Genomic DNA, 17,411 nt, shown 5'->3' with positions numbered 1-17,411 from the left:
CAGAGCCTTATTCTGGGGTAATTGCTGGGGGTCTAGGTCATGATTGGTGCAGAAGCAAGCATGCTCAGCTTCCATTCCATTTATGGTCTATGGCAGGGTTCCCCAACTCCAGTCCTCAAGGCCCACCAACAGGTCATGTTTTCAGGATTTCCTTAGTATTGCACAGGTGATAATTACATCACCTGCACAGGCAATAATTACATCACCTGTGCAATACTAAGGAAATCCTGAAAACATGACCTGTTGGTGGGCCTTGAGGACTGGAGTTGGGGAACCCTGGTCTATGGTACTGCTGGCGTAAACTGATTACAGTGTTTGGTTATTTGCAGAAGTCCCATTGACATGAATGGAGGTGAGAACAAGAATGCGCCCTTCTATTCTATTCAAGATGGGGCTCTGCAGAACTTAAATTTTCAGGATCGCTGGGGATCTCAGTAGTCGGACCCCCAGTGTAAGCAAGTTATAACTTGAAATTTTGGGAACACCCTTTCAAACAATATTTTTTTGTCTGGAATGTATATGTTGTGAGAGCATATACTCTTATTTTTGCATACATGTGTTAGGTTCTTTGCCTATGTGTGATCATAAATGTTTTAACCATTACTGGTTATGTACAGTAAGCGCTAGGCTATATAACAACAACCCCCTTAAAGTCGTAAGCATGTATAGGCTTACAGAATTGTTTTTCCACTAAAACATTTAAGGCAATAAGATCCTGAGAAAGATGGTACCATGTCCCCAGCAGAAGGGAGGTGGATGCACATACAGTATAAACTCCATTATACTCTGAGGGAGATGTGATAAAAGGTGAGCACAACATCCTAGAATTGTGCAAATGTTATTTTTTTGTGAGAAAGCCTTCATAACGCTGTCACCCTCAATCTTGTGCCTACACACAGCGGTAAAGATCAAAAGGTGGTAGTAAATTAGTCCATTCTGATGACTTAACTTCCATTCACAAGGCAGATATAAAGACCCACAGACCCATAGGCAAAATGTACACAATTAACCATTTTAATTAAAATGACAGAAAAAATATATAAAAAGAAAACAAAAATGGAGAAACCATTGTTCTTTTTTTTTTATTCTTCTAACAGACAAAAAGAAAAATAGTTTTAACCAAAAAGGTATTATGTTTGCAGACCTAATGTCATCATACACACTTTTCCTTGGATAAAGTTACTTTTGTGACTTTGCCCCCAAACATCCGGATTCCTTTCATAATATAAGATATTTCAATTGTCTCCACATCAGGATGGTTTAATACAACTACAGGTTGGTTGTAGCTTGGTATGTGATTCACCTGATCCATCTTAACAGGATGCAGCCTTAGAGTTCTCAGTTTTGGCTTAAAACTACTTTTCATAGCTGGAGTTACAAGTCTTTTAACCTTTGCTTTGGCACCCTCTTTTCTCATTTTAACCAGGACCTGCAATTTTTTTGTAACTTCATCTATTCGAGAAATCGCTTTATCATTCTGCATTTTGCAGGAAACTGGCTGCATGACAATTCTTTTGTCACAAGATAAAAACAATGCCTGGGGCTTGGTAAAGCTATTTATGTCCATCTTGCCAAGACGGCTGGATCTACGTCCACCTTCCATGTTTTCCTGAAGAACACATGGTTGACTTTCAGGCACCTTGACATCTGTCGATACTGACTTGACAGACAACTGTATTTCAGCATCAACGGTTTGTAGAACATTCTCCGTTGGAACTTCAGATGATTCTTTTTCACTTTTGGAAGCAGCGATTTCAAGAGGATCCTGAGATTTGTCAACGTCCATCTGACAGTTTGATTCAGAGCTACATACATTAGGTGGTTCTTGACTTGCAAGGGGCTTCAAAGAAGAATTTGCGGAAAGGACTTCATCATTCGACGGACTTGCGTTTGGACAGTCCCAGTTTATCCCTTCAATGGCATTTTGTGTGTCAGAACTTAGAGAAAACACAGATGAAATTATTGGTCCTTCGGAAAACTCTTCAAGGTCATCACATATTTCATGTGCAAAATCTTCAACAGCATTCACGATTTCACTGGTATTATCAATTGGACATGTCTTATTGGATTGGAGATTTTTCTCGGCTTCACAAACAGTTTTTGAAGGCAATAATGTTTTCTCTTGAGGCTCATCGCGTAATACTGCACACTCTTGCAACAAAGGAGGTCCAACTGGGTTTTCTACCAGGTTCTTAGATGAGATATTGAGTTTTAAAGGTTTTTGCTCATAGGTATGATCACTATGAACGGGTTGATTTGAAATACTTGGTTCAACCAAATGTAAACACTTTAAGACCAAGTGACATGCACCGTTGATCGACTTCACCTCCACAACCTCAGCAATACAATTAGGAGGCACTTTGAAAGATGTTGGTGCAGACACAGTTAATGGTATCCATGGATATAGCTGTCGGTCTACTGGTGATATTACTTCAACTTCTACCTGATCTGCAACATTATTTCCATTGGGAGAGAAAGCATTGGTACTCGAACCAAGACTGTCCATCTCTGATGTTAGGTCTATTACGTCTTCAGTTGATGAAGGAGATCTGTTCTGTAAGACGTTCTGGATGTTGGGAGCGGTCACTTGTGTCTGCATTATGTTAACTGATGCCTTTTTGGACTCGTTTTCAACGGTGCTTACAGAACACTGAATCTTGCCATCACCATGAATTCTTCTGATGTGTTTAACAATGTAATCATTTCTTATAGCCCCATATCCACAGTATCCACAAGTATAAGGAAATTTCCCTGTATGTGTAACCAAGTGTCTTTGAAATTCCGTTTTAGTGTAAGAAACAAATTCACAATGTGAGCATGCATACTTGATGTCATTGTGTAGAGACACATGGTTTCTGTACTTGTTTTGGTCCTTTGTGGAAAACCTGCATTTTTCGCAATTAAACTTCTCTATTTCTTTTTGGAGCAGATTATTCATTATGGTTTCTGTTCCAACGTTTAATGCTTGCTGACAAAAAAATGCTCTTTGTGTTACATGCTTATTGTTTTGTGAGGCTTGGTTTATGGAGAAAGATGCTACATTAAAGGAGGAATCCATTGTCTTATTTTAATAAGTATCAAGGAGATGTAGATTTCACGAAGTGATAGATGGTGTCAACGCTTCAAGTTCCTGAATTCAATGAAGTTCAAGAAAATTCAGATTTAAAAATCCAAAAATGTTTAATTTTTTTTTAGCTTAAATTGCTTAAGTATTCTTTACAGACCTAAAATATAGGAACAAAAACAATTCAAGATTAGTTCATTACATAAAAGGCTTCACAGCATTTACAAAACAAACAAAAGATACCGATAAAACTGCAAAGGTTTTTCAGAGAATGCAAATGATGGCCTATGCTCAGTAAAGGATATGAATCCGTGATCAGTGATAGGTTTCGACACTTAATGACTCCACTGATCACCAGAATGAATGGGCAGCAGGACTTACTGGAAACCATGAGTGGGCCTGAGAGGCCATGCCATTTACAGCCATACGTATAGATGAGAGAAGTACCAAATAAACTATATAAGTAACTGCAGCAGTTCATATTGCCTTGGTTGTTGCTTTCTGCTGAATGATATTAAACTACCAATCATAGATATATTTTCATATTATATATATATATATATATATATATATATATATATATATATATATATATATATATATATATATATATATATATATATATATATATATATATATATATATATATATATATACACACACACATATACACACACACACACAGAGTGGATAAAAATCAATGTTTTTTTTAAAAAAATAAAAAAAAAAAAATCGGATTTTTTTGATTTAAATTGGATTTTTTTCAATAAACTGCTTTTTGAGGAAAATATTTTACCATCGTTCTTCCATCATGAGATAAAGCCGAGTTGTTTAACTCAGTAGAATAAAGGCTGTATATGTGTAACATTCACAATGCCATGCTCTTCCAGAGGTTTCTGTAGGATTAGTGGGCTGTTTCTCTCCTATATTATCACAGACGCTCGCTTTACTTACGCAGTTCTCAAAACTGAATTTGACTCCGCAGAGGTCCCAGCCTCTTCTTCACGGCAAAAATGTTACAACATGAACAGAGTTGAGAAAAAGACCTTAATCCTATTGTTCTACAAACCTATGAATACAGAATCAACCCCTTCAGTGCCAAGTCCAAGAAGTTAGACAATATGTTTCTGATTGTTTGGAGTGGAATAGATCTGCACAACACAAGAAGAATGTGAATCTAAGTGTGAGGAGGAGGAAGGGCAAGCAGACAAGAAAATGAAAGTGAAACTTTGAGCACAATACTGCAGCATAGCCACAGACAGACAAGTCTGGATCTGTTTGTGTGTACGATCTGAGGTTTATTATATTCTTTCCTTATAATGGCAGCAGGCCGTAAAAGAGACCCAGTTTGGGAATATTTTAATGAAGCTCCTTCGCCCATCGGTAAGGCAGGCATGCGTGCAAAATGCAAACGATGCAACAAAGAGATGCAAGGCCTGGTGGCGCGAATGAGGCAACATCATGAGAAGTGCGGTGATGAAGATGACCAAAGAAACACTTCTGAACAGGCCGGATCTGTTGGTAAACATTTTTATTGAATCCTATTTCTAAAGACTGAACTGTCATGTGTGAGAAAAATTATATTTCTTATTATTACTGCATGTTACTGTCATTTGGTACAGTTATGAAGAAAAACAAATATTCCTTTTGGGGCAGGGGCAGTGATGTGTTGTGTACAATAAGCAGAAATTGTATAAACAATAAAATAACAGCATTGACTTTTTTTGTTTAGGGGAATTCATGGATTCTGGAAACTATCCACCTCCAAGATCACCATCATCCTGTTCTACAGTTTCATAGTTATCCATCCAGGATAGTGCTTCATTAGCAGCAGCAGCATCATCATCAGACACCCACAGCCACATATCACCATCACCCAAAAGGAAGAAAAAACCTTTACCTCCTGGAACCACCATAGATAGGTTTGTGATAAGAACTAGCAGATTAGAAAAAGAGTTGATTGATGAAAAAATTGCCCAGTTTATTTATGCAACGAACTCTTCTTTCCATCTGACTGAGAACCCACATTTCATTAATATGGTTCAGTCACTGAGACCAGGATACAGTCCACCCAGCAGAGCTGATGTTGCAGGGAAACTGCTGGATCAAGTGTATGACAGAGAAATGGAGCAATGTGCAACAGCTCTGGAGGGTAAAATTGTTAACCAAGTATTGATGGGTGGAGTAATGTCCACAATGATCCTATTGTATGTGCTTGTATAACAACAGAAGAAGGTAAAGTCTTCCTTGCACAAACAACTGATACGTCAGGAAATGCACACACAGCAGAATACTTACAAGAAGTGGCAGTAAAAGCTATAACAACATGTGAACAAAAATTCAAATGTCTAGTACGCAGTTTGGTCACTGACAATGCTGCAAAAGTATCCAAGATGAGAAGAAATTTAGAAGAGCAGGGAGGGAATACAAAGCTGCTAATAACATATGGTTGCAGTGCTCATTTGCTGCACCTCTTAGCCAAAGACTTAAGTGTTCCAGAAATAAAGGCTAATGTTGTTGAAATTGCTAAATACTTCCGTAATAATCATTTTGCTGCAGCAGCTCTGAAAAGGATGGGTGGAACCAAGCTAACGCTCCCACAAGATGTTAGATGGAACTCTGTGGTGGACTGTTTTGAGCAGTATATCAAAAACTGGCCTATTCTGATGACACTTTGTGAAGAAAATCGAGATAAAATAGATGGCACTGTCACGGCCAAAATCCTCAACATTGGGCTTAAGAGAAATGTTGAACATATGCTGAGCTTCCTGAAACCCATCTCTCAAGCTTTAAACAAAATACAGAAAAATAGCTGTTTTATTGCGGATGCTGTTGAAATTTGGAAGGAACTGAGTGAACACTTAAAAACAGAACTACACATGGACAGAATTAAATTACAAGCAGTAAACAAACGAATGGGACAAGCACTGACTCCAGCTCATTTTTTGGCAAATATTGTCAATATCCAATATCAGGGTCAAAACCTAAGTGCTGAGGAAGAGGAGTTAGCTATGACATGGGTATCCAGCAATCATCCATCTTTAATGCCAACTATAATAAACTTCAGAGCTAAGGGGGAACCATTCAAGAAATATATGTTTGCTGAAGATATTTTAAGGAAGGTCACACCAGTAAACTGGTGGAAGTCACTTAAGCGCTTGGATTTAGAGACTGTTCAAGTAATGATTTCACTTTTAACAGCAGTAGCTTCTTCTGCAGGCGTTGAAAGAATATTCTCTTCCTTTGGACTCATTCATTCTAAATTGAGAAATCGGTTGGGACCCAATAAAGCAGGAAAGCTTGTTTTTCTTTTCCAGATTATGAATAGGAACAAAGAAGAAGATGATGATGAAAATGACGACGAGTGAGCTACAGAGGACAGCAGGGACAGTAGTATTTAAGTTTTTCATGTGTCAGCTGGGCTGACAGTCTAAGTTTCTTAAAATATATATATATATTTTGTTTAGCTAAATTAGTTAACAAACATGGATGTTTGTTTAAGCAAATAACTTATGCTGTAATGTTGTTATTGTTTCAGTTGAATAAATCTATTTAAATTGTCATTAAGGTCAGGATTATTTTTCTCCTTCCTAAGTACAACAGAACAGTGGTGTCCAAATATGAATGATTAACCCATTAAACTGGGGAGAAAAAAGTAATATAAAAAGTGATTCTAAAAATCTTCATCTACTTGCATGTTAAAGTAGCAAGAACTAGTTTAGGTAGAAACTTTGATTTAAATCACTGATTTAAATCAAGCCTTACTGACTAGTGATTTAAATCGTGATTTAAATCAGTTAGATTTAAATCAAATCCACCCTGTGTGTATATATATATATATACATATACATATACACACACACACACACACACTAAAAAACTATTTATTACACTAAAGACATTTTTTTGCCAGAATCTGACTTGGAGAAAAATAAAAAAAAGGCAATTGAGTAGTATATACAAAATAAAAACCATGGAGTCGATCAAAGCTCTCCTTCCACAAAAGTGGCTCGAAAGCTTGGAAAAATTGCACATTTCTTTCGTTGCACAAAAAAAAAAAAAAAATTGCAGCTTTTGGCAGTTTTATGGTATTTTTAATAAGCTCTGACAAAATGGGCAGAGCTAGGAGGAATAGGGACTGGACGGGGGGCATGGCTATGCCCCCGAAATCATCAAATTTAAAGGAGTTTTCTACATCAGAAATACAGAGTAGCCACTTACTAGAAGTAGCGAATTCATTAGGTAGAGTGCGCTTCCATGTCGTGTACTCTATAAAGACTGGAATAAGGCGAGCTTGCGCTACGCCAGTATTGATGAATCAGCCCCCACTTCTCCAAGTCTCTGCACCTTTAGCTTTTCTTCCTTGGTAATATGGTTCCCTCTACTGTTTTACTTAATTATCCAATCAAATCATTATCCAATCAGATCATTATCCGTTTTGATTAGATTTTTTTTTTCTTTTATATATTTTAATATATAAACCCCCAGCTGGTCCAGACATTGCTCCCCACATTTTGACTGATAATGTTTTATGTAAAACTGGCCTACAATGCATTGCAGAGAAAAGTAAAGTCAGTTTTCTTACAAAAAAAAAATACATATTTTGTAATAAATAATAATCAACCTACTTACAACTTGTCATTTAAAAAGGTTTGTTCATATATATAAAATACCACTATATAGTGCCTAAATAATACCTCCATACAGTAAGCAAACATCATATCATGCCATAGCTTCCACATAAAATGGTCATTAAATGCCCAAATAAAACAGCCGTAGATGTCCAAATAATACCACTACACAAAGCCTAAACTGTGTTCATTTAGTATTTTGCAAAATGACTATTCACACAAATCAGTTGCGCTCCTACTACTGTTATATCTAATTTGTAGAAGAAATATAATGCACTCACTGAATAGAGGCTTCATTTTTACACACCGGAAAGAGCACATCAATGTCCGCAGTTGAATCTCAACCACTTTCTGAAAGCGCCATAAAAGAAAAAAAATAAAAGTTTTCAATTTTTTAAATGTTAATAAATCCAATTTACAAGCAGGACTGTGGCAATTATTTCCGCAAGATATTTTTGTCTTTTAAACCTATAGTGGGTTAACTTTTGTGCATTCTTATAGCCACTAAAGTGAATGAAAATCAACTGGCAGATCAAGATCACGATAGTCTCCATGAAATGGTGTCACATAGACCCATAATGCAGAGACGTATCCAGAGGCTCCAGAATAAGGCTACATTAACACATCCATGTGCTGTGCGATTTTTTTAGTCGGACAGCACATGGACCAGACTGAGTACAATGTGTATTGAGACATCCGGTAAGAAAATATAAAATCAGACAGCACACAGACCTTTCTGAAGGATCTGTTCATACAGGCTTAAGCGCCCTATAAACATTCATTTGTGTTAGCAAAGCCCATCGATACGAATGGGTTTAATCAACACTATATGTATGGAGGCATCGGCAAATTGATTGTCAGGCAAGATGTTGATTGGACATGTTCAATTTTTGGACTACCGACTGCATTGTTGTCCCAAAGATAGTTGTCCGACGGCTTTCAAAGAGCAAAGGAGCATGGGTTAAGCACTACTGTGTATGGGAGAACCAGGAGTGAAGGCTGTTGGACGAACGATTGGATAAAGCATTTTTCGTCCGACAGTTGTTTAACCCCTTTACAACCCAAGGTGGTTTGCACGTTAATGACCAGGCCAATTTTTACAATTCTGACCACTGTCACTTTATGAGGTAATTACTCTGGAACGCTTCAACGGATCCCCCTAATTCTGAGATTGTTTTTTCGTGACATATTGCACTTCATGATTGTGGTAAAATTTCTTCGATATCACTTGCGTTTATTTGTGAAGAAAAAACAGAAATTTGGCGAAAATTTAGAAAATTTTCAAAATTTGAATTTTTATGCCCTTAAATCAGAGAGATAGGTCACACAAAATAGTTAATAAATAACATTTCCCACATGTCTACTTTACATCAGCACAATTTTGGAACCAATTTTTTTTTTTATTAGGGAGCTATAAGGTTTAAAAGTTGACCAGTGATATCTCATTTTTCCAACAAAATTTACAAAACCATTTTTTTAGGGACCACATCATATTTGAAGTCACTTTGAGGGGTCTTTATGACAGAAAATACTCAAAAGTTAAAGGTTAATTTTTTTCTGACACCATTCTAAAAACTGCACCCCTCAAGGTGCTCAAAACCATATTCAAGAACTTTATTAACCCTTCAGGTGCTTCACATGAATTTTTGGAATGTGGAAGAAAAAAAATGAACATTTAACTTTTTTCACAAAAATGTTACTTTAGACCCAATTTTTTTTATTTTCGCAGGAGTAACAGGAAAAAATGGACCACAAAATGTGTTGTGCAATTTCCCCTGGGCACGCAGATACCCCATATGTGGGGAAAAAGCACTGTTTGGGTGCACGGCAGGGTTCGGAAGGGAAGGAGCGCCATTTGACTTTTTGAATGTAAAATTAGCTTGAATAATTAGCGGACGCCATGTTGCATTTGGGGAGCTCCTGATGTACCTAAACAGTGGAAACCCCCCACAAGTGACACCATTTTGGAAACTAGACCCCTCAGGGAACTTATCTAGATGTGTGTTGAGCACCTTGAACCCCCAGGTGCTTCACAGAAGTTTATAACATTGAGCCGTAAAAATAAAATTTTCACATTTTTCCCACAAAAATGTTTTTCAGCCCCACTTTTGCATTTTCATAAGGATAATAGGAGAAATTGCACCAAGCAGTTTGTTGTACAATTTCTCCTGGGTAAGCAGATACCCCATATGTGGGGGAAAACCACTGTTTGGGCGCACGGCAGGGTTTGGAAGGGAAGGTGCACCATTTGCCTTTTTAATTGTAAAATTTGCTTGAATAATTAGCGGATGTGCCCCTGATGTACCTAAACAGTGGAAACCCCCCACAAGTGACACCATTTTGGAAACTAGACCCCTCAGGGAACTTATCTAGACGTGTGGTGAGCACCTTGAACCCCCAAGTCCTTTACAGAAGTTTATAACATGGAGCCGTGAAAATAAAAAAATCAAACTTTTTCCACAAAAATGATGTTTTAGCCCCAATTTTTTTATTTTCACAAGGGTGAGAGGAGGAAATGGACCCCAAAAACTTTTGTGCAATTTCTCCTGAGTACGCCAATACCCCATATGTGGGGAAAATACAGTGTTTGGGCGCACGGCAGGAAGGGAAGGAGCACTGTGACTTTTTGAACGCAAAATAGGCTGGAATCGAGAGCGGACGCCATGTCGCATTTGGAGAGCCCCTGATGTGCCTAAATAGTGGAAACTCCCCACAAGTGACCCCATTTTGGAAACTACACCCCTCAAGGATTTTATCAAGGGGTATAGTGAACATTTTGAACCCAGAGGTACAACACAGAATTTGATAACATTAGGTCATCATATTGAATAAGTTGTCATTAGTCTTGAGCGCAAGTGCTCTCTACTTGAGTTTGCATTGGGTACTCGGGTATGCACCATGTATCACGGGTGCACGAGTGACATGCTCGAGTCCCTGCCCGCATATTTCAGTTATTAGACATCCAAAAAAAACATGCGGGGATCGCTCATGCACGGCAGGCAATCCCCGCAAGATTTTTTTTGCCCGCGAGGCATATGGGGCAGAGACTAGAGCATGTCACTTGAGCACCCGCGATACTCAGTGCATACCCGAGCACCCGATGCAAACTCAAGTAGCGAGCACTTGCTCTCAACACTAGTCGCCATATCGTCATCTTTTTTTTTTCTTACTTTTGAAAAAAAAAAAAAATACTCTAACCCTAACACCAACACCAACACCAACCCCAACCCCAGCCCCAGCCCCAGCCCCAGCCCTTGTTTTTTACGCCGTTCCTAGTGCGGTACAAGTGATTAGACTACTTTATTCTTCGGGTCGGTGCGATTACAGCGATACCAGAATCATATCGGGTTTTTATGATTGACAGCTGTCACACACTAAAAGACACATATTTTGTAAAATCTAGTTTTTGCATCACCATATTTTGAGAGCTATAATTTTTCCATATTTTGGCCGACCGAGTCATGTGACGGCTTGTTTTTTGTGGGACAAGTTGACGTTTTTATTGGTACCATTTTCAGGCACGTGACATTTTTTGATCGCTTTCTATTCCGATTTTTGGGAGGCAGAATAAACAAAAACCAACAATTCAGGAATTGCTTTTTTTTTATTCTGCTCGACGTGTGGTAAAATTAATAAGGCAGGATTTACAGCGGCACTACATTTATATAGTTTTTCTATGTTTTGGCGCTTTTACACAATAAAAGCTATTTTATAGAAAAAATTATTTTTTTGCATCGCTTTATTCTGAGAGCTGTAACTTTTATATTTTTCGGCTCATGGAGCTGTATGGCAGCTTGTTTTTTGCGGGACGAGATGACGTTTTCAGCGGTACCATTTTTATTTACATCAGTCTTTTTGATCGCGTATTATTCCATTTTTTGTTTGGCGGTATGATGATAAAGCATTGTTTTTTGCTTAATTTTATTTTATTTTTTTACCGTGTTCACTAAAGGGGTTAACTAGTGGGATAGTTTTATAGGTCAGGTCGTTCCGGACGCGGCGATACCAAATATGTGTACTTTTATTGTTTGTTTGTTTGTTTTTTTCATAATAATATTTATTGATGGGTACATTATATTTTTATTTTTGGTGGATTATTTTTTTATTTATTTTTTAATATTTTTAAAAATATTTTTTTCACTTTGACAGTTTTTTTTTATTTGTATACTTTGTCCCACTATGGGACTTTCACTTTTTTTTATTCTGATCGCCTGCATAGCATAGGGATGGAGCACCATCGCTGTGCCATGTAGGCAGTCAGCGCTGCACAGTGAGAAGATAGTTTTGTCATGTACTGCGCATGACCAAACGATCTTACTGCTGTCTGGTGACCCGGATGTTGTCATGACGACATCGGGTGGTCATGGCAACATCGGGGAAGCCGCGGCAGACAGCGCTGGCGAGAGTATCCCAATCACCTCCCCTTAGCCACCGCAATGCTGTGATCGACTTCGATCGCAGCATTGCGGGGGTTAATGTGCCGGGAGCGGTGCGAGACTGCTCCTTGCACATAGTACCGGGTGTCAGCTGTGACAATCAGCTGACACCCGGCGGCGATCGCGCCCGCACAGCCTGTGTGCGCGCGCAATCGCCATGACGTACTAATACGGGTCAGGCTCTTAAGTCCCAGGGCACAGACGCGTATTAGTACGTCATGGGCTTTAAAGGGGTTTATGTGTAGCGCGGGCTTTAGTATAGTTTTAAGATTTCCATACGTACACAAAAGTTGGCCAAACTCACCAATTATGGCAGTACCAGCCAGCCAAACTCACCAATTATGGCAGTACCAGTCAGCCAATGTGCATGGGAGCCTCCGAATTCTCACAATAATGTTTGGAGAAATAAGGATTGGACAGTTTCAATTCAAACCCCTAATCATTTTGCTATTCTTGACAGGATATCAACAAACCAGGGCTGTGGAGTCAGTAAGCCCAACCACCGACTCCTCCCTTTCCTTGACTCAGACTTCACAGCACTGCCTCACTACTGAGCGTGTACAAAAAGCACAGCACAGATTCATCTCAACTAAAAGCCTAGATCCTTAGATCAGGAATAGAACAGACATTTATAGGACATTTTAGAACTTTCCCAAATTCTTATGAAAAAATTTACAGCACATCCTGCATTGAACTACTGTAACCAATTTATTATACACTTTGGGACTCCACCTCTACAGGCCTGATAGCAACAAGATAAAAAAACAAACAAGCAACAGAATCAATGTTTGTTTAGACTGCATGAATACTGGGAAACAAACGTTCCTAGATACGCTCTCTTCCCGAAAGTTATTGGCCAGTGTAAGCAGGCTGCCAATCACCTGACAAACGAGCACAACACTCATTAAATCGGGTAAAGTGATCTACTGGCCAGCTTAAAATCATACTGTAGTTCTGTGTGCAAAAAATGATTACTAGTCGTTCTATGAGAATCATCGTAAGCGAGGTCAGCCTGTTCAAACAGGCAATTAAATGACCAGCAATCGGTTTCTATGTAGGTGATCGGCAGTCGATTTTGGCCACAGATCACAAAGAATAAACTGGCCCTTTGCTGCCCCAGATAATGGAAGCCACCATCTAAAATTCTTACAATCAGTATAGTAAGGGCTTTTTGCTCTTGTACACTTTCAGGTGAGTTTGACTTCTGTGTCTAAAGCAAACTTATATATTTAGGTCTTCGATGCCCTATATTTACGGACAACTATATATAATTTTCTATTGATACATTTCCTATAAAAAGCAAAAAAGACAAGAAAACAAGTAGATACTAAGAAATGTAAAAATACTATATTATATAAAATACATTTGTCTTTTAAGTCAGTCAATCACCAAGTTACTTTTAACAAAAAGGCAAAATACAGAATAAATGCAACAGATTGTAACTAAACATTCAATGTCTAGTTGTGCTTAAGCATCACATTAGTACCATGGGACTTATATTTAAGACGACTCAAAATGACCCACTATTTCATAGAATGGTAGAGTTGGAAGGGACCTCAAGGGTCATCGTGTCCAACCCCCTGCTCAATGCAGGATTCACTAAACCATCTCAGACAGATGTCTATCCAGCCTCTGTTTGAAGACTTCCATTGAAGGAGAACTCACCACCTCTCGTGGCAGCCTGTTCTACTCGTTAATCACCCTCACTGTCAAAAGGTTTTTTCTAATATCTAATCTGTATCTTCTCCCATTCAGTTTCATTCCACTGCTTTTAGTCTTTCTTTGTGTAAATGAGAATAAGGATGATCCCTCTATAGTGTGACATTCCTTCAGATATTTGTAGCCAGCTATTAAGTCTCCTCTCAGTCTTCTTTTTTGCAAGCTAAACATTTCCAAATCCTCTAACTGTTCCTCATAGGACATTGTTTGCAGACCGGTCACCATCCTGGTAGCTCTTCTCTAAACTTGCTCTAGTTTCTTCTTGTCTTTTTTAAAATGTGGTGCCCAGAACTGGAGACAGTATTCCAGATGAGGTCTGACCAAAGAGGAGTAGAGGGGGATAATTACTTCATGTGATCTAGACTGTATGCTTCTGTTAATGCAACCCAGAATTGTGTTTGCCTTTTTTGCTGCTGCACCACACTGCTGACTCATGTTCAATCTGTGATCTATTAGTATACCCAAGTCTTTTCCAAATGTGTTGTTTAGCCCTATTCCTCCCATTCGGTATAGGTTTTTTTAGTTTTTCTTGCCCAGATGTAAAACGTTTCATTTATCCCTGTTAAAAATAAATTCTGTTAGTTGCTGCCCACAGTTACAGTTTGTTTAGATTATTTTGAATCTTCTCTCTCTCTTCTCTTGCATTAGCTATCCCTCCTAGCTTTATGTGATCAGCAAATTTCATAATTCCTTTTTTCCCATTCTTCCTTTTTTTTTAATTAACTAAACTTAAAAAATGTAGGTTATAAATATTTAGGATAATTTCCTCTTTATTCTAACCATGACATTTGTGCTTAAGACATTAAATATAAGCCGGTTACAATGTTATAGCTCATTACATTTGGCTTGATGAGCTTAAAAGAAGTTTTAAATATGTCGAGATACTACATATTTCTGGGTATTACAAATTTACTACCAAAAAAAGCTAATTAGACTATATATTAGAACAAATGACCAAGCTTCATGGTAATCTTTCAGTTTAAAATTGAGATGCTTGTAAAAGTTTTGAGGCCAAGATAAAAGCTTCCAACTTTCGAGCAACTTGTGTTCCATTAATGTGGAACATACACAATACAATCTAAATTAATTACCGTTACCATTCAAGTATTTGTAGCGGTTTTTGATTAGGATCTTGAGGAGCATCCACTTGAAAGCCACATTATAAAACAAAGTATGAACAAGCCCTTTTGAAGCATCTAACAAATTCTGAAACCTTGTGTTTTCACACTGACCACTGGGTTGGTGTTGTAATAGATGAATACTTCTTGCTTTGTAGAGATAACATTTCGGCTTGTGCCGAGTACACTGGGAGGGGTCGGCAGACATGTGAATGTTACTACAGGACAGGATTACAAAGAAAAGTAGCAGAACATTGTACATTTCTAATTGTCATCGGTAAAAGTCCTTTCAAAATGTTTAAGGCATAAAGCAAACATCTGTTCTCTTAGGGCCAAAAAATACTGCCAATTGGCTACAAAGAAGACGACTGGAAGTCATTAAATAGCCTATTTAGACAGGCCGACAGCGCTTACAATCCGCACAGAATTCTATGTAATAGTTCAGTTTGTGCAAATAGGATGCCATTGCTCTCGGCAGCACAGGTCCTGTTTATACAGGACGATGAGCTTTCGAGAATGATGAATTTAAATTAGCAAACAAAGATCTTTCCACCTGATGATTGAGCCTTTTGCTCGTTTGAGTGTTTGGCAGCCTGTTTACACTGAAAAATTATTCAGTATCACTTTGAGATCCAGAAAAACACAGCAAAAAAAGGCAGCAAAACCTGCTTTTTGTAAGCAGCTTCTTTACTCCCAAGAGAGCAGGTTTTGCCTGCAGAAAAAAAACGCAGCAAAAACACAACATGTGAACATAGCCTTAGGGCTTATTCAGATGTCATTGTTTCTCGTACAAGTTCTATCCTGTGTTTGAGATAGAGCATGTACCCATCATAGTCTATGGGGATCTTCACATGGACTTGTCCAACTTTGATCAGAGCCTCGGAAACACCTCACCTATGCAAGTCTACGGCTCCGTAAAAAAAAATAATAATAATAATAATAATAATAATGGACAGCACCTATTTGCCAACCAAATGATGTCCTTTTTCACAGACTGTTTGATAGGAGAATGTGGACAGACCTCAATCATTTTATTTTTCCATCATAGAAAAACTGCTGAATCTGTCCAAAAGCTAATGAAACTCGGACCGAATTATTATAAGAGAGAGTATCAGTGACGTCTGAATTAATCCTTTGGATTAAGATTTTCAATGTACCAACATATCTAAATGTTATGCTTGGTTGCTCAATTATTTATTTATTTTTTTTTTTTCAAAAAACAAAACTCTTGCCACTGAAATAATAAATATACATGATAAAGTAAAAACATTTAATATAAAAACTTTGCAAAAAAAAAATCTGAACTATTTCAACGCTTTTACTATTTATAGAGGATAACATTTTTTGCATATCTGATATTCTGGGGACATTAAATGGATCAGTAACAACCCCAATTTTAAAGTAATAAGTAAAATATAATTTAAAGGGAAGCATGATGTAGGGAGCACCAAGCCTGATTTCAGCAATGTATCACATACTGGGCTGCTTGCTGCAGTTTTTTTGAAATAGCACTTATTTTTTGCAGATCTACCAGTTTTCTGATTACTGAACTCTGTATAACCCTACCCACACCACAGATTGTGCATAGACAGAAAGCTGCCAATCAGTAGTGTGGCTGGGGTTATACAGAGATCATGTACATGGAGGACTCTAGTCTTGTAGAAGTCCAGTGAGTAAAATATTGCTGGAATCAGAGTCCGTCTCTACACCTCGCTGCTCTCAGATTAGTTGACAAAATCCTAGTGACAGAGTCCCTTTAATAACTATATTAATGACACTCTGGTAAGCAAAGACCCAGAAACATTTATCCCATTTACAAATACAACTGAGAAATCTATAAAAGTATTTTCCTACATAAGATCAGCAATCTGTCCCACCCTCTATCTTGTGTGTGGTTGTAGGACAACCAGCTGCAGCATGAGCCTCCCCCTCTTCTTTGTTGACAACAGACTAGGAATGTTAAACTCTAAACCTTAGCTCTCAGTCTGCCAAAAAATGGAATATATCAAGATGAAAGTAACCCTTTCTTTTCTCCAAAATGTCTACAAGACTGTTTGATAGTCTGGAAGAGTTTTTGCATTTTGTGAAACAAACAATTTTTAACCCTTATTGATTCAGTATTTTCTTTAAGTGAAAATTAATTATAAACTTTAAAAAGATAACGCAATATATTGGTGAATGTGCATGTATACAATTAGGTGGTATCCAATTTGCAAATTGTAAAAATCCTTGATTTGCACCCATGGACAAAAAATTGTTGATTACCTTCATTTTTTTAAAGTCCACAATGGTCAGGAAATTTAAATGACTTGTTAGTTTCAACTACTGAAATTTTGAATTTTGGTTCAATAGAAAAAATAATTGACTCGTTCCTTGTGCACATGGATTTCTCCAAAATCTTTTAATGATATTATGTACTATAGATTGTGGGATACTCAAATTT

At 37.7% G+C, this 17,411-nt stretch overlaps 1 protein-coding gene across 2 annotated transcripts in view; it reads right to left on the bottom strand.

Moving 5' to 3' along the window:
- Positions 1-1,068: 1,068 nt before the first annotated feature.
- The window catches only part of ZNF518B (zinc finger protein 518B), a 50,504-nt gene continuing 34,161 nt past the window's right edge, over positions 1,069-17,411 (bottom strand). For both annotated transcript variants that reach the window (XM_073648550.1, XM_073648539.1), the window contains exon 2: positions 1,069-3,224. In XM_073648550.1, the coding sequence (XP_073504651.1) occupies positions 1,154-3,058 (1,905 nt within the window). In that variant the 5' untranslated portion in view covers positions 3,059-3,224 and the 3' untranslated portion in view covers positions 1,069-1,153. The remainder of the gene's footprint in view (positions 3,225-17,411) is intronic.

This window comes from Phyllobates terribilis, unplaced genomic scaffold (assembly GCF_046119375.1).
Source record: "Phyllobates terribilis strain yellow unplaced genomic scaffold, ASM4611937v1 Scaffold_1__5_contigs__length_1240528914, whole genome shotgun sequence".
NCBI lineage: Eukaryota > Metazoa > Chordata > Amphibia > Anura > Dendrobatidae > Phyllobates > Phyllobates terribilis.
This window is presented reverse-complemented; position numbering and strand designations above follow the sequence as displayed.